We start from the raw sequence: 24,127 nt of genomic DNA on the forward strand, positions 1-24,127 counted from the left end.
TGTTCATGTGCATTGATAAAGCCTGTAATGATATGACTATATATACTGTATATATATATATATAGCTGTTTAATCTTTTATATCTGTTTTGAATCCTTTATGTTCATGTCAAACCTATTCAGATATTCCCATCATTAAGAAGAGGGATGTAGATTATGTTAATAGTCTATTGTGATCCTCCCTGTGGCTGTTGTAGGAAATGACGTAGGATGCCCCGGAGAATGTGTGTGATGTAAATACGGAAGTGAGAGGTGTGTGATGGCGAAGCAGGAATAAAGCGGGACCTCAGTTCTACACGAGTGTAAGTTAATTTGTTTACACGCATCTACAGCCATCAACATTATTGTTGCCATCAACATGTTTACTCTTTCTGTGTACACACACTTACAACACATGAACCATTTCTATATAAATCTGCATATCCTTTGCTTGCAATTTGCATATTCAGTGCAGTATTGTCAGATAAGTAATAACAGCATTTTGTAATTAAATCAGACCTTGAAAGGCCCTTGCGTATGTGTAATATTTCAATTACACTATTTTTATTTAATTAAAAGACAAACACTGATCTCATGTAAGTCTCACAAACTGCAGTAACTATCACATAGTGAGTCACGGCTGCTTGGACAATACTGGAAATACAGCCTTAACCACATATTGTGAAAGCTAGTCAAAAAATGTTCTGACTGTTGGCAATGGGAAAACTGACCTCTTAAAATGCCAACTTAATTCGCTTCGTACCGAGGCTAAACAACATGGCTTTTGCACCAGGCAACAACATAAATAAAGGTAAACAAATAAAACAATAGCATTTGTTCAATAAAAAGACAAGAAATAATATGTAGAATTGATATGATGCCCTGATAGTCATTTTTTATAGTTTACAATTGTAGTTTTGCATTCCTGTTTTTCAGCATTCAGTACAATGGACTCAATCTTAGACAAAGATCATTTTTTTAAATGTTAAAGTATGTAAAAATGGCATAACATTGTCTGTTATTGCAGGGGAAAAAACGTTTACAAACAAAAACTGAACATCACTGTAAAGTAATCTGAAGATCAGCTGGTTGAGCATTGCATTGTGGATTTGACTCCTAAGGAACACACATACTGATACTGATAAAAAATGTATAGTTTGAATGCACCATAAATCGCTTTGGATAAAAGCGTCTGTCAAATGTGTAAATGTAAACGGTCCATTTTATCTTTGGTGTGCTGTGTGTGTAAGTGTACTTCAGATTGCAGAGAATGTACAATGCCAGAAAAAAATGGCAAAACCAATATCTATAGAAATGCAAAACTTAAACAAGGAGTACCTGCACACAAGTAAAAAATAGCACATCAAAAATGCTGATATTCTAGCAGACTAAAGTTATGTTCGCTAAAGGCCTTAAGTTATAATTTTGAAGAAAGTTGAGGAGGAACAGCTAGGCCAGGTCGGTTGATGTCCCACTGATAGCACGGAACACGTGAACAGAGTTCTGCAGCAGGGAACACATCATATCCTCCTGAAAGATCTGAGGGATGCAAGAAAACAATAGGATAAGGAATTCAAAATGGACTAAATTGTTAGCATGCTCTCTCTCACGCTAACATACGTGTTCAAATGTCCATAATCATGTGATATAGTTACAACATATGCATGACTGCATGCACAAATATTTAAACAAAATAAGACAAATAATTGTGTACAGTAGAAACGGTTACCTAGAACTCAATCTATTGGACATGGCAGCAGAATGAAGCAAAACAGAGACACATTAGAAGAAGAAATAAAAGGACATTTGAGATTGGATTATGTTCACACTATAAAGGCACTTTTAACCTGAGCACCCTTGAAGCGTTTAACCAGTTTCCATACCAAATTCCCACATTCTCAATCCCCGCAATAGTTCTCAATGTTTTTTTTTTTGCATTCATCCGTACAGTGTCTTGCACAGGCAAGTCAAGCAACTTTGTGGTTAGACTTTATAATAATGGAATGATCTCTTGACAAAAATCCAACTTCCATGAAGTTATATTGATATGGTAATTCTGATTACTCAAGACACATTTTAAATAACGAGTTTAAGAGAAATTGTTGAGAAATGTTGCGTGTGTGAAAGTTCCTTTCTCAAAAATCAAGAAAAAAATTGACTGAAGATGACACTTTATTGCATAAACAGCATAGAATTGTAGTTATAGAATAATCCTAAATGCAATTTGTTCAGTTGATCAAAATAAACAATTTGAACATTAAATAGTGACTGTCTCTAAAAATGAGATGGCTTGTGCAACGTCTGAAGAAACCACTAAATACCAGCAAAGTGCATTGTTGAGATAACAATTTTGAATGAAAATATATGATTTTAATTTGATATTGTTGAAATGTTACTAGTAGCAAACACATTTAATCCTGTCTATCTTTCTAAAAACCTTAGTAAAGCTGTTTACTCCAAAACAGATAAAACCTGTTGGGTTGTAACTCTATCCACTCAACAAGCTTGTTTGACACACTGTCTATAAATCATACGAAAACAAGACTTCAACACAAACCCGTGTTCTTTCAACTATTGAACTGCTAATTTGACTCAATATAAAAACCAACCGACATTGCATTATTGCAAGCTTTTCATGCATGGGTGTTACTGCATTACAAGATGCCAAATAGCTACATAGTAGTAACATAAGTTCAGTTTGTAATTGCTAAGAAGAAGATGTTATTATAAAGTTCATGAAATTGATAAAAATACCTGTTCATGGATGATATCAGACAGCTCTTTCACCATGCTTTTGAAGTTAGCCTTTAGCCCCTCTTGATACTCATACTGGTCCTCTTTAATGAGTCTCTCATTAATATCCAGAGCCATACTGCATGCCTTAACAAACTGCCTGCAACATGGAGAATAAAACACGGCTATGAATATAACAACACCAAAATCTGTAATTGTTTAACAGAGTGACTTGTTACAAAAACAAACTGTTTCTACAGTAGCAAGAAAATGGGCATGTGAATTTTTCTGCTCTACATGTTCCTGGCCACCTTGACCCAAAATCCCTTTTACGAAGCAACAAAGAACACAACTTTTGTTCGCACCTTTACACAGTATGTGCATTTACAGTGTACCAAAGTACTTGTAACTACATGAATTGGGCTAACTGAAACGGGCTAGGGGTAGGCTCAGGTTTGGTTCCTATTAAATGCATTAGAAGTACATGGTATGTACGTGTAGAACAGGAGTCACCCCACATTTTCATCCTAGTAGTGTAGGGACATATTAATGTACTGTAATTGCTAGCCAATGTGTTAGTTGCATGATGCCTGCTCATGTCTTGTACAATTGTTAACTGACAATTTAACCTCCAAACGCTGATTTCCCCCTCAGACCAGTCTAAGGCAGGGCGTGTGGCTACATGCTGCCGCATAAACAAGGACTTCATACTGTAAGTATAGGCAACTTCCTGGAGTTGTATTACTACCTACGGATATTTATAGAAGAGAAATGAAACTGGATTCTCTTTATGATAAAGTCACCACCTAGTTTTACTACAGGAAGCCTGTACATGGCTAGCAAATTAGTTTGTAATTGTTGTTTTTCTGTGCCTAACACTGTATCTGTTCTCTTTCTACAAAACAATTGTAATATACAAAAAATACCTGAATATTTCCTTGAGTTCTTTTACTTTCTTGCTGGATTGACCGGATTTGGATTCATCCAGGAAGGCTCTGGCATAGGCCATTGGTCCTGCATTCACCTATGAGCCCAAAATCAACATCAACCAGTCAGATATTTGATTCCAACTTACACTGTATGCTTATTCTGGCCAATGTTTTTTTTTAGGGGGGTAATTAGTTCTAATGAAATTCAGAATTATTACTCCCCCAATAATACTAATTAAATGGCACATCTGTCTACATGTATAATTCACATATTAGTATGCTTTATTGTTACTATTAGTGTTTTGGTTAATAAGTACATGGTAATAAAAATAACATTTTGGTTCACCCAAGTAACATTCAGACATGAATAATTTATACCATAAGCACAAATATATATGAGCAGGTACACCTATTATGCACATAACAAATGCTAACATGTACTGTCATGTAAAAGGTTAAACCAGAATAGCAACCCTACTTAGAAAATAGTTTTCAGGGAAGTGTAAATGTTGAAAAGATTATTATATAACACTGATGAGAAACTAATGAGGATCACCTTGGAATTACATATCCATAAATCTAAAATGTTAGTCATCAGATTGGGGGCCAAGACCTTAATCGTCAAAAAAAATCATAATAATAATGTCACCAATTAAAATGAACTAAACAGTAGGGTGAATTCAGGTAAATAGTTTACTTTAATCTCATTCCAATTTATAATAATCTTATTTTAAAAAAATCTGTTCTTTTGAGTTTGGCTTGAAATATTTTCACAGGAAACTACCCACAATTCCCGGTGTGGATCATGATATATTGTGTTTAAAGAGCTGGTCAAATAAACTAGTACCTGCACACTAACACAGCCCTGGAGTATGAGTTGTAGCTGTTTCATGTCGACCTCTTGGTTAGAGCATATTTTAGTGAGCTCAGTGCTTCGATCTTTCATCTCATCTATGGCCACATCAATCGGTTTCAGATCTATGTGTTTTTCCGCCACAACTTCGATGCGTTTCTTCACGTACGGAAAAATGTTGGCCGCTGTGGACACACATGTATTTGGAAATGGTCACAGATGGTTGCTGTGTCTGAACCAGATTAACAAAGGAGAACCAACATGGTCTGTTGGCGAGACATTTAATCTTTCATCTATAACAGACTGTAAGATAGTGACATGGGGTTTAGAGCTGGCTACACACCTGCTGCTGTCATCACAGGAGGGACAGCAAATGACAGCAGAGGCGGTTTAAAATGAGCCTTTATCTAAGTGACATGTCAAGATAACTGAATATTCATGTTAGACCATGAAAGTCTGTGTAAATATGCTCTGGCTTGCGAGGAACGTTACTGTTCAGGATCTTTTCAATTCCATTAAATATGTATATACTGATTTTGCACAAAATGTGCGTTAGTAAAATCCCATAAATATGTTTTTCTGTATGAATGCTGAGCTTACTGGTAAGTATTGTTCTCCGCTTGCATTGTTCCTCCACCCCTCCTTGTTTTTTTCCAGTTAGTGTGTACGGCGTCTCAAAGACAAAACGGTTAATGTTGTGGCACTTTTCAAATGCAGTCTTCCGCTCCAACAGGTCTTTCTCATCAAAGTAGGGCTTTACAAATGTTACCTGAATGTATGCAAACTTTGGGTCCAGATCTTTCTGGTTTACCTGCAAGATATAAAAGTCAGTTAAGTTACCTGATGCCAGGGCCTCAGTCTTATAGGAGTTTCAAACTGTGAGAGACCACAAACATGAGGACAAAAAATCCTAGATTTATTCAACTTGCTCCTATAATGTGTGGTGCGCCATGATGTGACGAAGAAACACCACACATGAACAGATTTTCCTGACTGTGAACACAGGAAATCTCACAAATTCTCTCGAGACTTCAGAATAAGTGTATCATTATTTCACTGCATGTTTATTATATATGTATTCAATATAAAAAAGTTGTACATATAACCTTTTATGTGATTTTAAAAATATTATTTGTCATTGAGAAATTGCTCAATCTAAAGCATTTAAGGTGGCACAGCACTAGGTGTAATTTTATTGCAACTTTCAAATTTTGTTGTATTTATGTCTTCACAGTAATTAAAATAATATATTAATACTGTTTTGTAAAAAAAATGCTGCTGACATTATCACATGAAAGAGTCTGGCTCCACTAGCTCCACCGGACCTATTTTTTCTGTTCTACCTTAAAGCATCAGCACATTTGGACTCCTACCACTACCGTCACTTGCACATAGCCTGGATTTTTTCTTGTTGAAATGATTCGTAATCGTGATGATAGTGTTTGTAATGCTTTTGATAGAAAATTGACAGAATAAAGAAAAGGGTTTGGTTGAAGTCATGACTACGGTTGTTGTGCTTCTGTCAGCTGGCTTTCTGATTGGGTATCAGACTTTACCTAGGATTGTCGGAAGGGGATAAATCGGCCCGATTATCTTGTGGTGAGGCAATAATTTGGTGTCGATAGCCAGAGAAAATGTTTTCGTGTACAATCATGTTTTATAGTTCTGATTTTAATCTCTTCAAAAAAAATCCTAAACAAATGCTGAGGCAAGATTGTCCTGCCTTCAGACTTTCAATGTTTGCTTAAAACATAAACAACTGTTTCCTTTAAGGAGGCTCAACTGCACGTGGAGCATCACAGTGAGGGGGAAACCTTGTCTTCTTACTTTGTTGGAATCTTGGATGATTTTGACACACTCGGTTCCAAACTTTTCTCCGTAGAGACCAATGAGACGATGGGAAATTTCAGGAAGACTTGTGATCTTTGGCTCCTTGTAGATGTATTCTTTACCATCCTCCTCTTCAAAGAAGCTCTGAAATGAAAAATATAACAAATGCATGAAGAAAGTAATACTGGTATGGTATTCATGTGCTGTATTTGTCACGGTCCCACCGTCTTGTTTATGAAATTCTAGTCGTGTGGTGGGATCGGGGCAGAGTTCTTGGGTTTTATGTGGGAAAACCATGAGATGTTTATGCCTCTCATGTGTTTTTCCAGTGTCTCGTCTCTGTTCCCGCCATCTCGTTTCCTCGTTATCCTTCCCTAAGTGTTTGATTACCCACACCTGCCCTGTGTCGTTATCCCTCGTTTGTGTTCCCTATATATACCCTCTTGTTTCTTTGTCCTGTGCTCGTTCGTTGTGCTTGTTCCTGTCCGTACCAGTGTTCTGTTCAAATATTCTAAGTCAAGTCAAGTCGAGTTTTGTAAGTCTGTTGTTTAGCGTTTGTCTAGTGTTATTCAGTTTACCCTGTCTTAGTTCATCTGTGTTCTGTCTGCTGCATGTCATCTTGTTTTCTGGGTTTTTCCCCATCGTGGGTGTTTTAGTTTCTGTTTTTGTTTCTTTGTTAAAATAAAGTATCTGTTAACCCCTTCACTGCTGCCTGCATTTGGGTTCTTTCTGCCAGACCGTGACGGAACGAACGAGCCAATACGAACCCAGTAGGCAGCATGGGCACGAGACGGTCCCACCAGGCTCGCCTCCTCTGCGGCATTTGTCAGGGGAACGATGACATCGAGGACTATCTATATAGGTTCCTGGATGCCGCAGAGGAGGATGTCTTCGGGGAGGAGGAGGTGGCGGTGCTTTTTAACGCCGGTCTCAGGGACCCCCTGTCACGGGCGGAGATGCGGTCATTGAGACCGCTGGACTTCGATGTCGTGTGGCAGTATGTCATGAACCGACCGGAGTCCAGGGTCTCAACACGTCACTATCACCCATCTCCGCTGGCCGCCATACAGGAGGGTCAGACCCTGCAGATCGGGGTTTTAGGCATTGCCACACCGCTCTCCTCAACCCCTGCAGCCTCCCCACCAGTCAGCCTACGAGGTAGGCGAGGAAGGAGGGAGTCCTGGGGAACTACCTCCGAGGAGTCCCAGCCGGAGCCAGCCGTGCCGTTTACCTCCTTCCATCACCCGACCACCAGCCGGGTGGCTAGGCNTACAAATGTTACCTGAATGTATGCAAACTTTGGGTCCAGATCTTTCTGGTTTACCTGCAAGATATAAAAGTCAGTTAAGTTACCTGATGCCAGGGCCTCAGTCTTATAGGAGTTTCAAACTGTGAGAGACCACAAACATGAGGACAAAAAATCCTAGATTTATTCAACTTGCTCCTATAATGTGTGGTGCGCCATGATGTGACGAAGAAACACCACACATGAACAGATTTTCCTGACTGTGAACACAGGAAATCTCACAAATTCTCTCGAGACTTCAGAATAAGTGTATCATTATTTCACTGCATGTTTATTATATATGTATTCAATATAAAAAAGTTGTACATATAACCTTTTATGTGATTTTAAAAATATTATTTGTCATTGAGAAATTGCTCAATCTAAAGCATTTAAGGTGGCACAGCACTAGGTGTAATTTTATTGCAACTTTCAAATTTTGTTGTATTTATGTCTTCACAGTAATTAAAATAATATATTAATACTGTTTTGTAAAAAAAATGCTGCTGACATTATCACATGAAAGAGTCTGGCTCCACTAGCTCCACCGGACCTATTTTTTCTGTTCTACCTTAAAGCATCAGCACATTTGGACTCCTACCACTACCGTCACTTGCACATAGCCTGGATTTTTTCTTGTTGAAATGATTCGTAATCGTGATGATAGTGTTTGTAATGCTTTTGATAGAAAATTGACAGAATAAAGAAAAGGGTTTGGTTGAAGTCATGACTACGGTTGTTGTGCTTCTGTCAGCTGGCTTTCTGATTGGGTATCAGACTTTACCTAGGATTGTCGGAAGGGGATAAATCGGCCCGATTATCTTGTGGTGAGGCAATAATTTGGTGTCGATAGCCAGAGAAAATGTTTTCGTGTACAATCATGTTTTATAGTTCTGATTTTAATCTCTTCAAAAAAAATCCTAAACAAATGCTGAGGCAAGATTGTCCTGCCTTCAGACTTTCAATGTTTGCTTAAAACATAAACAACTGTTTCCTTTAAGGAGGCTCAACTGCACGTGGAGCATCACAGTGAGGGGGAAACCTTGTCTTCTTACTTTGTTGGAATCTTGGATGATTTTGACACACTCGGTTCCAAACTTTTCTCCGTAGAGACCAATGAGACGATGGGAAATTTCAGGAAGACTTGTGATCTTTGGCTCCTTGTAGATGTATTCTTTACCATCCTCCTCTTCAAAGAAGCTCTGAAATGAAAAATATAACAAATGCATGAAGAAAGTAATACTGGTATGGTATTCATGTGCTGTATTTGTCACGGTCCCACCGTCTTGTTTATGAAATTCTAGTCGTGTGGTGGGATCGGGGCAGAGTTCTTGGGTTTTATGTGGGAAAACCATGAGATGTTTATGCCTCTCATGTGTTTTTCCAGTGTCTCGTCTCTGTTCCCGCCATCTCGTTTCCTCGTTATCCTTCCCTAAGTGTTTGATTACCCACACCTGCCCTGTGTCGTTATCCCTCGTTTGTGTTCCCTATATATACCCTCTTGTTTCTTTGTCCTGTGCTCGTTCGTTGTTCTTGTTCCTGTCCGTACCAGTGTTCTGTTCAAATATTCTAAGTCAAGTCAAGTCGAGTTTTGTAAGTCTGTTGTTTAGCGTTTGTCTAGTGTTATTCAGTTTACCCTGTCTTAGTTCATCTGTGTTCTGTCTGCTGCATGTTATCTTGTTTTCTGGGTTTTTCCCCATCGTGGGTGTTTTAGTTTCTGTTTTTGTTTCTTTGTTAAAATAAAGTATCTGTTAACCCCTTCACTGCTGCCTGCATTTGGGTTCTTTCTGCCAGACCGTGACAGTATTACTGCAATTTGTCAAGGATTTAGAAAAGACTGACTTCCTTCGTGGTTTAAAACTTTTACAAAAAATTTCTGTGCATTTGACCAGTTTGTATCTCTTTTAAGTACTGTAAACCAATTGTGGGGAATGCATTTGCATTATTATTCAAAACATTATCTATCAATTCATTTACCCATAATACCAATTAATAAATTTTATGTCATCATCATCATTTTCATCTCAGATTGTTCTGCTAAACACAAAGTAAGATATTTGGAAGAATGTCAGTAACCAAATAGATCTGACCAATGTTTTTCACCAAAACGACAGACCAAATACATGAATAAATGTATTACTTTTAATAATGTAAATTACTTTCAGAAAGAAAAAGTAATGTCTTTGGTCCCTCCAATCCTTACTTTTGTCAAAAGTCAAAGTAGAGTAACTAAAACAATTCAATATCAGGCGAAATCAGTGGTTTATACAAACGGAAGTTATTTTAGGAAGTGGTAGTAACAAAATGTAAGAAACTTTTTTTTGAACGCACCTGTCCATAAATGGCAACTCTATAGTAGGTCCCCAGCAGACGTCTGCCAGACTGCATGACTTCTAATATCTTAGCATAAGCACGCTGCAGTGTGTCATACAACCTCCTCAGTTTCTGTAGAAGAGAGAGACGTAACATTTCTCTGAGGATGTGTACGAAGTAAAGGTTTAAGTTGTACTAATGTCACATTGATGGTGTTCTGTTTGTACTACAACACATACAATATACATATATACAATACGTATAATATACACTTATTTTTCATATGAGCGGTATGATTCAATGTAGGTACGACACAACACATGCTGACAGATACTCAAGGCCACGTCTAAACGTGTGCAACTGTGTACAGTCTGTCAGCTTAAAGTGTGTGATCAATGGGAGTGTTTACTGTGTTTGTTTGTAGGTCTACATTGTAAGATGTCTGGCAAACAGTTTTCATTCAGAACTGAACCCTTTGTCGTAGAAAAGTAAATCTTCATCTACAAACCTGTGGTGTCATGTTTGACATCTATAAACAATAACTTGGAATGCTGGAAATGACTTGGAAGATGTCTTCAACATCATAATGATATGAAGAGTTTATTTCCAAAATGAGATAACTCCGTTTTTATAATTGTTCAAAAATCATGTTCCGTTTCTGTCGGTCTCTCGACGTTGTGTCGAACCGACAGATGGGTTCCTCCCTGAGAACCAATCGCTTCCGACTACTTAGAAAAGGCCAATGAAAATTGGCGAATGAAATTTGCATGCCGGACTCCGCCCCCGGAAATCCGGGTGTAAAAGGGAGATGGCGTGCTTCATTCATTCACCTTTTGTTCTTCGGAGCCTTCGCTTATGAAGATCAACTCTCGCTACTTAGCAGATTGCCGGTTCTATGACATGGTGCAGCGGACTGTCCCTTCCTGCGGCGACTTCCCCTGGGCGTCTCGGCGGTTCCAGAGGTGTTCGAGCTGGAGAACAGCGGGACATGCCGAGCTGGAGAAATTTGCTCTTAGCCATCTTTAGCCATCCTCGTCACAGCCCGGGAAGCATGCGAGGTGGTGGCTGGTTCTCGGAAGAAGACAGCCACCCGTGACCGCAACGTCTCCATGACCATCTGCCCGCAGTGCGGACAAGATGAGTCCATGAAGGCCGCCTCAGCGTGCTGGACACCCAAACATTTGGAATAGACATCGTGCCTGTCCCCCTCCTCGATGACGACACCGCACCCACGAGAACAGCGGGACATGCCCAGCTGGAGAAATTTGCTCTTTTAGAATGCAGACGGTGAGGCACCACCTCGCATGCTTCCCGGGCTGTGACGAGGATGGCTAAAGCCATTCCGTCCGCCAAGGCGAGCGGCGAGGGTGATATGGGGGTCTCTGCGAGCGTTAATCTGTCAGCCAAGTGCTCGCGAACCGCTCGCACCCCGTCTCGCTCGCCTCACCGTTCCATAGCAGACGGTACCACACCTTCTGCATCCTCCTTCACGTATTCGGACACGATGCGTGAGGAAGATGAGATGTCAATCGCAGCATCGGAGAGCGAATTGCTAGCATCCGATCCCGACGATTCCTTGCAGCTCCCTCCAAGGGGGGTCGAGCTCAGGAAGAGGCGGATTTCGAGATGTCAGCCATGCTTTCCCGGGCCGCCGTGTGCATTGGGTTAGAGTGCACTCCGGTGCCTCTCCCCCAGCGCTCGCGGCTGGATACATGGTTCTTGGGCTCTGAGCGCAACTCCAAGCCGCGCCCAACCCCAGTTCCGTTCTTCCCGGAAGTGCATGAGGAACTGACGAAGACGTGGAACGCCCCTTTTTCGGCACGTACACGTCAAACCAGTTCCGTCGCTCTCTCTTCCCTCGATGGTGGGGCAGCTAAGGGTTACGTCGACGTGCCCCTGGTGGAACGTGCAGTCGTGGTGCACCTGTGCCCGCAGGCGGCGTCCACCTGGAGAGGTCGACCGAAACTCCCGTCCAAGGCGTGTAGGACTTCGGCAGCTCTGGTGTCGAAGGCCTACGCTGCTGCGGGCCAAGCTGCCTCCTCTCTCCACGCCATGGCCATCCTGCAGGTCCACCAGGCCAAGGTGTTGAAAGAGATCCACGAGGGTAAGACCGACCCAGGGTTAACGCAGGAACTCCGCACCGCCACCGACCTCGCTCTACGGGCGACCAAGGTGACCGCGCGGGCCCTGGGTCGGGCGATGTCCACTCTTGTGGTCCAGGAGAGGCACCTCTGGCTTAACCTTGCGCATATGAGCGACGCCGAGAAAGTCCGCTTTCTCGACACGCCCATTGTGCAGGGTGGGCTGTTTGGTGACACTGTCGAGGACTTCGCTCAGCAGTTCTCGGCAGTGAAGAAGCAGACGGAGGCCATCAGCCATATCCTACCCCGCCGTGACTCGGCCGCCAACAGGCCTTCGAGATCCCGTGCGGCCTCTGCTCCCCAGCAGCCCCAGCCCTCTTCGAAGCCAGCTCCGGTCCCAGCGCTCCCTACCCAGGCAGCACCCCAGAAGAGGACATCGAAGGGGAGACCACCAACCCGTCAGCAACCTTCGAGGAAGAAGCGACCCTGATGGGAAGACCCCAGGGAAGTTGACACCATCGGGCCCGATCCCAGCCATACCATCGCTGGACGGTCGATCCAGGATGGTTCCTGCCCTGTTCCAACATCAGCTAGGCCTAGCGCCCACTTTCTCACAAAAAAGAGTTTCCAATCTCCCTGGGTGTTTATCACAGCCGCTCTCACCCTCTGTCAGAAGGTGTTCGGCAACTCGACGTTGCGTCTTGGCGAGGCGCAACATCGAATTTACATTGCAGCCCTCAGCACTCTCAAATCGACGGTGCGGGGAGCTGCATCGCCAGGCAGGCAAACCAGCAGAGCCAGTCTTCTTCCCGAGAGACCCGCACTGCCAGCCATCGAACCACCCCCCGGGGGATCGATGAAGCAGATCGTACCCTTAGTCCCCCTGTCGCGGTCCCTGGGAGCTTGTCTCGAGCTTCCCACACCGTCACGGTGGCTGAGGAGAACGATCCGTCTCGGCTATGCGATCCAATTCACCAGAAACCCGCCCAAGTTTCGGGGGCATCCTCGCCACCTCAGTCAGAGGCTGGGATGCTCGCGTACTACGGGGCGAGGTCGCCACCCTTCTGGCGAAGGGTGCGATCGAGTCCATCCCCCTAGCCGAGATGTCCAAGGGGTTTTACAGCCCCTACTTCATCGTCCCCAAAAAAGGCGGGGGGATGCGCCCCATCCTAGATCTGCATACCCTGAACAGGCACCTGCACAAGCGGCCGTTCAGGATGCTCATCTATCAGATGTCAGGACTGGTTCATGGCAATCGACCTAAAGGACGCTTACTTTCATGTCTCGATTCTCCCTCGTCATCGCCCATTCATACGGTTCGCTTTCGAGGGTCAGGCATATCAGTACAGAGTCCTCCCCTTCGTCTGTCCCTGTCCCCACGAGTCTTCACAAAGATCGTGGAAGCCGCCCTCTCTCCCTGAGGGGAGAGAGGTGTGCGGGTACTCAACTATCTCGACGACTGGCTTATTTTGGCACACTCACGAGATCTGTTGTGTACACACAGGGACCTGGTGCTCCGGCACGTAGATCGACTGGGGCTACAGGTCAACCGAGAAAAGAGCAAGCTCTCCCCTGTGCAGAGCATCCTCTATCTTGGTATGGAACTCAACTCTGTCACCATGACAGCGCAACTGTCCTCAGAACGCGTCCAGTCGGTGTTGAACTGCCTGGAACATTTCAAGCAGTCAGCGGTTCCCCTGAAACAATTTCAGAGGCTCCTGGGACACATGGCATCCTCGGCGGCGGTGATACCCCTCGGGTTGATGCACATGAGACCGCTCCAACACTGGCTTCAGAGTTGAGTTCCCTGGAGAGCGTGGCACACCGGCAGCAGGCGGATGGTGATTACGCCTCTCTGCCGACGCACCCTAACCCCTTGGTCTTCCATGACCTTCCTTCGGGCAGGGGTTCCCCTGAGGCAGGTTACGAGGCATGTCGTGGTGACAATGGACGCCTCCCTGCAGGGCTGGGGTGAAGTGTGCAACGGGCACGCAGTGTCTGGGCTTTTGACGGGCCCTCGCCTGCGCTGGCATATCGATTGCCTAGAGTCGTGGACCGTGCTACTCTCACTGAAGAGGCTACAACCTCTCGTGCAGGGCAAGCACGTGCTGGTCCGGTTGGACAGCACTACTGCAGTAGCGTATATCAATCGTCAGGGTGGCATTCGCTCACTGCAGTTAACGCGACTCGCCCGACGCCTCCTCCGGTAGAGTCAGCAGGTGACCCGTTCCCTGCGTGCCACGTATATCCCAGGTGACCTGAACCAGACAGCCGATGCGCTCTCTCGTCAGTCGACGCCTCGCGGAGAGTGGCGACTCCACCCCCGCGCAGTCCAGCTCATTTGGATGCAGTTCGGGCAGGCCCAGGTAGACCTGTTCGCTTCCCTCGAAACCACCCATTGCCCGCTTTGGTACTCTCTGACCGAGGGACCCCTCGGCACGGATGCCCTAGCGCACAGCTGGCCACGGGACAAGCGGAAGTACGCCTTCCCCCCAGTGAGCCTCATTGCAAAGACCCTGTGCAAGGTCAGGGAAGAGGAGCATCAAGTGTTACTCATTGCGCCACACTGGCCCAACCGGACTTGGTTCTTGGAGCTAATGCTCTTGATGACAGCTCCCCCCTGGCCGATTCCCCTGACGAAGGACCTGCTTTCCCTGGGAAAGGGCACGTTATGGCATCCCAGGCCAGACCTCTGGAACCTCCATGTCTGGCACCTGGATGGGATGAGGAGATCCTGAGTGGTCTGCCCCCAGCGGTGGTAGAGACCATATCTCAGGCAAGGGCACCAGCCACTAGGCGACTGTACGCCTACAAGTGGCGCCTATTCTCGACCTGGTGTGCTTCTCGAGGAGAAGACCCACGGAGTTGTGCGATCGGGACCGTGCTGTCCTTCCTACAAGAGAGACTCGAGACTAACCTCTCCCCTTCCACACTGAAGGTGTATGCAGCCGCCATTGCCGCTCATCACAACTCAGTTGCTGGAAAGTCTCTAGGACAGCACGACCTGGTCATTAGGTTCCTAAGGGGCGCTAGGAGTCGGAATCTGCCTCGTCCGCGCTCCATACCCTCTTGGGACCTGGATGTGGCCCTGACAGGTCTCACCAGGCCCCCCTTCGAGCCCCTAGGGGATGCCGCTCTTCCTCATCTCACGATGAAGACAGTTCTCCTGATGGCACTCGCCTCCATCAAGAGGGTAGGGGACCTACAGGCATTCTCCGTGTCCCCTGACTGCCTAGAATTCGGACCCAGGGATTCTCACGTTATCCTGAGACCTTGGCCCGGCTATGTGCCCAAAGTTCCCACCACTCCCTTTCGGGACCAGGTGGTGAACTTACAGGCGCTCCCCACTGGGGAAGAAGACCCAACCCTGTCCGTGTTGTGTCCAGTACGCGCGCTGCGCCTTTACTTAGACCGCACACAGAGCTTCAGGAGCTCGGATCAGCTCTTTGTCTGTTTCGGAGGTCAGCAGAAGGGGAGAGCTGTCTCCAAGCAGAGGTTGGCGCACTGGATTGTGGACGCTGTCACGACAGCCTACCAATCCCAAAATCGCCCGTGCCCACTAGCAGTGAGAGCTCACTTCACCCGGCGTATAGCCTCCTCGTGGGCACTGGCACGCGGCGCCTCTCTCACAGACATTTGCAGAGCTGCGGGTTAGGCTACACCCAACACCTTCGCGAGGTTCTACAACCTCCGCGCAGAGCCGGTGTCAGCCCGCGTCCTGCATGGCAACATGTAGGACCGGCAACCGGTAGGGTGTACGCCTATATTGGTTCCTTCCCCCTTCTCTCGAGTGGGTCAGCTTAGCGATTCAGCCTCCCTTCTTTCCCCACTGGGCGAAGAACAGGCACTCCATCCATCACTAATCAAGCACCTTCTGTGGCGGGCTGGGCAGAGCAGCCCTGCCCCTTAGGCCGGGTATCTCCGGAGTTATTCGCAACATAGCTCTAACCGGACCTAGTGCTACCAGACGTTGCAACCCCCCAGTAGGGCGGTTCCATCTGATGTATCCTCATGCTGGTTCCCACCTTGGTAACCCATGACCTCCCTAGGTGGACCTCCACCTCGCGGTTAACTCCTTCAGTCCGCACATTCTTCCCATGAGCTCTCCCCTATCGGTGAGACCATGTTGGTATCTCCACTAAACTCCTCCCTCCGGTAGGAAGTGGTCTCTGTAGTGCATCCCCCACTTGAGGAAGTAGTGCTTACCCAGTGGCCTTATGGTTCCGGGCGGCTTCTCGCTGTTAGAGAAACAAGGCCGCCACCTGTGAGGCCGAAGGCAGGGGCCTTCCCACCTTTCAAGAAAGCTCTGGGACCCCCTACCTACACACTGGTAGGTTACAATTTCGCGGTAGCGCTCACGGCTGACACACCCAGGCCAGTCACCGTCGCTTCGCTAGAGATTGTGACAGGGCACAGTGTTATGGCGTTTTCCATAGGAACCCCATCTGTCGGTTCGACACAACGTCGAGAGACCGACAGAAAGGGATGCTCGTTCCCTGATGGAGGGAACGAGACGTTGTGTCCTCCTTGCCACAACACGTGCTGTCCACTGCAGCAGTCGTGAGAGGTCTCAGGCTCCTTAGAACAAAGGTGAATGAATGAAGCACGCCATCTCCCTTTTATACCCGGATTTCCGGGGGCGGAGTCCGGCATGCAAATTTCATTTGCCAATTTTCATTGGCCTTTTCTAAGTAGTCGGAAGTGATTGGTTCTCAGGGACGAACCCCATCTGTCGGTTCGACACAACGTCTCGTTCCCTCCATCAGGGAACTGAGGTTACATCCGTAACCGAGACGTTTTATTATTGTGCATTCCAATTAATATCAATCAAACTGCAGCTGGTTTGTTTATTGCTAACTAACACAATAAAACACAATAAAAACATGATTACATAATAAAAAACAAAATCTCGTTTTGGAAACAAACTCTTCATAGATGAATCCCAAAAGTTGTTTTTGAAGAATATAAGAAAATTGGTTTGAAGTATAATATTTTCAACAGAACAACTATTCTATTAACTGTTAACTATTTTTCCTATGAAGCATTCGTTCTTAAGCTTTTAATTGTATATGGGTTTAAATGTAAAATGAAGCATGGTGAAGGCAGAAAGGCACAAGCCTTAAGGGCTCACACCACACCCACATAACAACCAATCCACACCGAACAGGGACTGGAACGTCATGGCCTACAAATAGGGTGAGAAGGTCAGTGGAATCATGACAGCTGGAAGGTACAGAAATTATAACTAGTTCTCCATGAAGATGTAATCTAAAATTTATGTAAAATGTATGATGTTTCTTGACTTCCAGTTTATGAAGATTCAAAAGTGCAATAGTGCAACAGGGCGAAACTGACATTGTTTTGTTTAAATTGGGATGTGACATTCTAATGTTCCTAGTTTGCTTGTAATTTGTGTCTGTTGGAGCTTTGCAAGAGGGCACTGTTTTAAATGAACTCCAGTCTTCTGGAGAAGGTAAACATATCATGAGAGTGTTGGCACTGTGAAGAAGTTTCCATAAAGCAGAGAATGTATCATGACCTCATTGTAAATGGGCTTCTAAATGAGTGCTAGCTGTAGTTCTCGAAGTAAGGGTTTAACAGGAATCAATCTGTTCATGGTATTTTTAACATTTTGCTATATATTAAAGTACAGTAACATAAAAGTATATCGTCGGTGTCGGGCGGAAACCTCCAATGTCCAAATTTGGTCAATTAAATTTTTTTTCACAAATCGATGCTATTGGTCAGTCCCCATGTGGGTCTGTTATTTTTACAAATTATTAACCAATCTAAAGTGTTGAAAATAGTTTGAGAGCAAATCTCTTAACTCCATTGGACACTTCAACTGTCTGAGAAGTCTCGTAACTCCACCTCTTCTTCATTCCGCGGAAGCCTCTCGGCATTATGTCTCCTGATTGAAAGTTTTTTAGACAATAACGAGTGAAAATAGTTAGGTTAAATACATTTGAGTAGGCCTGTTTTGTTAAAAATCCATAGCTGTAATGCTTCGGTGCAGAAGGAAGCCCGTGAGCCACGAAGGTAAGTTTGCGAGCAGATTCGGCTAATTTCCGCCTATTAGACAGCCTAGTCAGCTCATCGTTTTTTGTATTACATCACTTATAGCTCTTGAACGTTTAAAATAGAGTTTAGGAAGATGTATGTAACCACAGTCGTTAGCTTTGGTTAACTATTGAAGCCTTTTCTCTTGTCAAGAGGCTCAACGCGACCGCCGACTTTATTTGCGTGCAGATTAATTTCTGCCTATATTAGACAGCCTGTTTAACGTTTTATTTTGGTATTGCATCACTCATAGCTCTAACGTTTAAAATAGAGTTTAGGAAGATGTATGTAACCACAATCATTAGCTTTCATTAGCTCTTAAAGCCTCGTCTCTTGTCAAAAGACTCAATGCGACCGCAGACTTTGATGAACACTGCTGGCAGCAGCGACGTCTGTGTCCGTACCATTCTTATCAATGACAGCGTAATCTCGTATCTCCCTGCTCCCAAGTCATAAACCTTGTATCTCCGATTAAACATGGTTTTGGGGAAATGTTGTGTTAATGTTGGTACACAACAGTATATGATAGCAATATAAGGTATAATACCAACTTTAACGATACAATGTTTAATAACTCAAAAAATATGCAGTTTTTTTAATTTCCTGAAAAATAATGGTTTTGGAGACGCGAGGATTCTGTAATAAAACGATATACTGTAATGACGATGCTTACACTATATTCAAACAAACATGCTTTTAAAAGCTTTTACATTATTACTTCTAAAATTATTTTGCTTAATATATACTTCCCGGTCAAATGTTTTTGTATATTTGAATGAAATGTTTCTTATTGTCTTAAAAAGATTTTCATCTGAAGGTGTATGCTTACATGTCTGAAATTAATTTAATAGACAAAAATAAAATTATTTATTAATTATAAACTAATACACTTTTATTTAAAGGGATAGTTCACCCAAAAATGAAAAATCTGTCATCATTTACTCACCCTCAGATTGTTCCAAACCTGTATAAATTTCTTTGTTCTGCTGAAGACAAAGGAGGACATTTGGAAAATTGTCTGTAACAAAACAGATCTCATCCCCCATTTACTGCCATAGTAGGAAAAATAAATACTATGGGAGTCAATGGGGGATGAGATCTGTTTGGTTACTGACATTCTTCCAAATAGCTTCGCTTGTGTTTAGCAGAACAATAGCAGAACAAAGAAATGTATACAGGTTTGGAACAATCTGAGGGTGAGTAAATGATGACAGAATTTTCGTTTTTGGGTGAACTATCCCTTTAATACAAAATGACTTTGAAATGGATGACTTTTACTGACTGTTCTTTTTTCATTATTTAGTCAAAGCACAAAATAGATGGGAACTCCTTTAATATTGTTTAAAAAGCATTTTGGGGTGAAACTCCAAGAAGCTGCTTGAGAAAATGGCAAGAGAACATTTCTGCAAATTTTAGACAAAATGTGACTTCATTGAATTTGAAAAATGATGACTAATGTTTTATTTTTATTTATTTATTTTTTAATGGAAACATAATTCTCATTGGTCCCTTTGTGTTATTCTACAGTTTTGATGAGCTTACTATTTATCTAAAATGTAAGAAAAACATGAATAAGTCAGCGAGTAAGTGTCCGAAAACTTTTGACCGGTAGTGTTTTAGTTTTAATATGATATAACACTTTTGATTGAAATTTGACGAATGCATAATTGAGATTATTGCTTATAAACTTTATAATAAAGCGTGTCACACCAGACACTGAAAGCAAAGGATCACATTCTTTTTGCCACATACACATGTCACGGATGGCGGAGGTAGAAGAACCCAAATGCAGGAAGCCGGTGGTGAAGGGGTTAAACAAGACTTTAATTACACGACACACAGAGAACAAAGGAAATACCCACGAGAGGGTGTCTGATAAGATAAACTAAAATACAAAAAACTGTAAACCAAAAACTTCCCACGAGGGGGCAAAAACAAGAACTAAGATAATAAATAACACACTTACAGAACGGGACACACAGAGCAAGACAAGGCAGGAACTCGGGGAACAAAAACACGAAGCATATAAACGTACACATGAAACGCAGTACAAGGCACACAGCGCAATCCAAGAGCACAAGACAATGAAACATGAGGGCATTTATAGGGGAAGACAGACGAGGGATAATGACACAGGGCAGGTGGGAAACATTAGACACGGCAGGGAAGCAATACATGAAACGAGAGGGGCGGGGCCAATGACGAGACACGAGAAAACACATGGAGAGTCAAAAGGTAAACACCCCATGGTTTTCTCACACAAAACCTAAGGGCTCTGTCCCGATCCTGCCACATGACTAGAAATTCATAAACAAGAAGGTAGGACCGTGACACATGTCATATTGGATCTTTGTTCTCAGTAAATAAATGACTAGGTATATTTTCATTTTGGTTCAAAAACTTTAAAGCGACACTGTATCTAATACACTTTATCTTAATGATCCCAGTTCCATCCAAGTTAATCTCTTGACTGCATCTATGACTTGCTGTTGATCTCATCTCTCAGTTAAACACACACACAAGGTGTATTTACAGTGGAACTGTGAGGCATTCTGGAGGATTTAAAATCAGAAATGTGCAGGCAATTTTGAAGGCCTTCATACATATACTCTACATATAGTCATGTTTTAAAGGGGCCATGAATTAAGACCTCAATTTTAACCCGAGCTTTTGTTGTATAAGAGGGAATAGTATTCAAGCGAACATCCTGTAAGTGTCAGAACTGAAAACGCCCTTGTTACTGAAATTACAACTGTTATTGGCACCAGGCTCAGCGAACGCCAGGTCCGGGAATGCAGCTATCTAGATAGGTTGAACACCGCCTCCACAGAAAAATATCAATGACTAATTCTCTAGCCCCGCCCACTGGTTCGCAAATGACTTTAGCCACACATAGTACACCCTCCCGCATTTGTGATGATTGACAAACTGGTAACCATAGCAACATATTTTTCAGCTAAAGATTCGTTTTGTCCGTCAGTTTAAACTAAACTGCTGATATGCGCTGTGTTGTGTTTATGCTCGGAAGGCTACATCACACAGCGCTCTTTTGCTGTGTTGCCATGTTTGTTATTAATAAGTGCTTTTATGCTTGTTGTTTGGTCTTAGATCAAAAAGCCTCAGCACTTATGTCACGACTCTGCTTTATCTTGTCATGGATTTCTTGGTCTTGTGGCAGAGTCGTGGCAAAGCCTTATGTTTCGTGTGAGAAGCCATGGGGTTTTTACCTTTCTGACATTCCATGTGCCTTCTCGTGTCTTGTCATTGGCCCCGCCCCTCTCGTTTCATGTATTGCTTCCCTGCCGTGTCTAATGTTTCCCACCTGCCCTCGTTGATTACAATTCGTTTGTCTTCCCTTTAAAATGCCCTCATGTTTCATTGTCTTGTTGCTCGGTCATTGTTTAAGATGTCTTTGGTTACCCCTCGTCTTGCCTTGTCCACCCTTACCTTGCCTGTTGATTTTGATGTTGTGTCGTAAGTTTGTTTTGTTATTTTTCTAGTTTTGCCCCATCGAGGGAAGTCTTTTGTTCTTGTTTTGTTACTGTGTCCGTTTTTTCCCCGTTGTGGGTTTTTTGGTTTGTGTTTTTGTGTGAAATAAATATCCTTGTTAACCCCTTCAACCCCGCCTGCCTGCACTTGGGTTCTCCTCACAGTCTATACCTGACAACTTAGGTCTTAATAAATGGTCTGGTGCAGATTTTAATAGCCTATTACTTATTGATTTTGATGTTTTCAAATGTAAAAACCACACAAACGTCATAAGTAGACCTCATACAACAGTATAAAACAATAAACCAGCCCAGTTCAGGACACCTTTAAGGAAACTTTTTGGATTGTTATACTTCAGTTGTATTATGTATTTGATTTTAAGCAGTTTATGTTGCACTCAGATTGTATATAACAAAGGACACGTGAGTCATCTAATGTCGAATGAGGAGGTGTACGTGCAAGAGCTTCTTTCTGGCATAAAATCAGGTTTGTTGCCAGACAGGTCTTACAAAAGTTTGTACTAAACTGAACCAACGGCACACTAAAATATGAAGGAATTCAGAAACCTGAGCATAATCTTTTGTCACACCATTGCGAAATACTATTCTGGTCACTGAAGTTGAGCAACTACCATTTGCAGCAGGAAATGAGCACAGTTCTCGAAGGCACATGCCAAAATTGTAGACTAGTTAGTGGATAGTTTTTCGTTTACCTCGAACTCGTGGCGTTTCTCATAAACAGGGATGATAAGCCTGGCGATGTGTGTTATTAGTTCAAATCTCTCAGCTTTCCAAAGACCTTCAACACACACCTCCAACTGTTCAACCAGAATGTCCTGACACACAATTACAACTGAAAGTCAGCACAAATGTGACATTTTTCATTAAAATGTGTTCTTTATAACAATGCTAACCTCTTACCTCTGTGTAGTACACATCTTGGATCCCAACGTCTTCTTTCATGGCAGCTTCTTCATCAATGTTCTGCGTGATTCTTTTAAATGCTGCCAGTCCACTTGGAAACAGCCCTAAAATAATTTAATAGCAGAGTAATGCCACAGTATAGACACATGCTCAGCAACAACTCCTTAGACATACAGTTGTAATTCTAGTGAATGAAAACAATGAGATTTTGTTAACTTACTTTTCCTGTGCAAATATTCTGCTACTAGTGCAGCAACATGAACGTTACACATAGCAGCCTGTGAAATAATCCAGAGACAATAAGGTTCAAATTACTAATACGATTATGTTAAACAATTTTAAAGACGCCTGACTAAATAAATATCATCCTATAATGTAACTTGATAAAACAGACAATCTTCTATACAGAGGTGGGTAGAGTAGCCAAAATCTTTACTCAAGTAAAAGTACAAGTAACTAGAGAAATTGTTACTCAAGTAAAAGTAAAAGTCACTATTTTAAAAATTACTTGAGTAAAAGTAAAAAAGTATGCAATGAAAAAACTACTCAAGTAGCTAGTTACTTAGTTACTTTGTATCTGATTATATAAGCCTACTACATAAAATTAATATTAACGCCAATATTTTAATATTACATTTTAATCAATATTTTTAATTATCATAAGCAGATATCTTTGCAATATACCAGAGAGACTAAAGAATAGACCAACACAGAAGAGACAAGCATTTTTGTAAATTTCATCTAGTCCTGATGTCAATGTAGTTTACACAACTTATTTAGAATAATAGACCATGTCAAACTAAAGTGAACCTGCAGAGTTTTGTTTTTATAATGCATTAACTAAACTCAGAGCATTTCCTAAGATGATCTAGAACATCTGCAGTGCTCTTAAATGAAATACACATTTTTGAACAAAGCTCATGTTTTCTCGTGTTGTGTCACATGTGTTGTGAAACGCTCTTACTTGTAAACAAACAGTAAACACTGAACCACACGCCCATCAACAAGTTTTCTTCCTTCTGTTCTTTAAATGTATATTTCTGCAAGCCCACGTCTCTGTGTCTGACAGGTAACGCGCATGTTGCTGTGTCTGACGAACAGGTCGCGCGTGTTCTTTTATCATTGCTGGCAAACAATATGACACATTTGCAGTTTTGATTGTATAGATATAGATTAATATCCACTTCATCCAACGCTCTTTGTGTTCTGCGTGTTCTGCGCTACGAGGAGTGAGTAATCTTGCTTCAGATGATTCAAATCGTGCTGCGAACTGAACAAATCATTTGAACTGATTTATTAGCCCATTCAAATGGTTTTTCCCATTGTTCAATTAATGCTTTCAAAAGAATCGACTGAAAAGAATCGATCACTCGGGAATGCCCGTAAAAAGAGATGACAACCTTGAAATCAACAACGCGTTTTAAAAAGCATATTTTAAAATGAAGGAACGAAGGAACGTCACGCAATGTAAGTTATGTAACGAAGTAAAAGTACAGATTTTCTATTAGAAATTTACTCAAGTAAGAGTAAAAGTACACACTTTTAATTTTACTTAAAAAGTACATATTTTCCAAAATGTTACTCAAGTAAATGTAACGAAGTAAATGTAGTGCGTTACTACCCACCTCTGCTTCTATATTTATATACAATTCA

At 42.8% G+C, this 24,127-nt stretch overlaps 1 protein-coding gene across 1 annotated transcript in view; it reads right to left on the reverse strand.

Annotated features, from left to right (window-relative positions):
* Positions 1-509: 509 nt before the first annotated feature.
* dock11 (dedicator of cytokinesis 11) overlaps positions 510-24,127 on the reverse strand; it is a 162,538-nt gene continuing 138,920 nt past the window's right edge. The window contains exons 44-53 of the mRNA XM_057345621.1: positions 22,695-22,752; positions 22,472-22,578; positions 22,264-22,386; positions 9,940-10,053; positions 8,664-8,810; positions 5,094-5,304; positions 4,488-4,678; positions 3,638-3,735; positions 2,733-2,871; positions 510-1,517 (exon numbers count right to left, since the gene is read on the reverse strand). Of these exons, the coding sequence (XP_057201604.1) occupies positions 1,428-1,517; positions 2,733-2,871; positions 3,638-3,735; positions 4,488-4,678; positions 5,094-5,304; positions 8,664-8,810; positions 9,940-10,053; positions 22,264-22,386; positions 22,472-22,578; positions 22,695-22,752 (1,278 nt within the window). The 3' untranslated portion in view covers positions 510-1,427. The remainder of the gene's footprint in view (positions 1,518-2,732; positions 2,872-3,637; positions 3,736-4,487; positions 4,679-5,093; positions 5,305-8,663; positions 8,811-9,939; positions 10,054-22,263; positions 22,387-22,471; positions 22,579-22,694; positions 22,753-24,127) is intronic.

The sequence above is a fragment of the Triplophysa rosa genome, linkage group LG1 (assembly GCF_024868665.1).
Source record: "Triplophysa rosa linkage group LG1, Trosa_1v2, whole genome shotgun sequence".
Lineage (NCBI taxonomy): Eukaryota > Metazoa > Chordata > Actinopteri > Cypriniformes > Nemacheilidae > Triplophysa > Triplophysa rosa.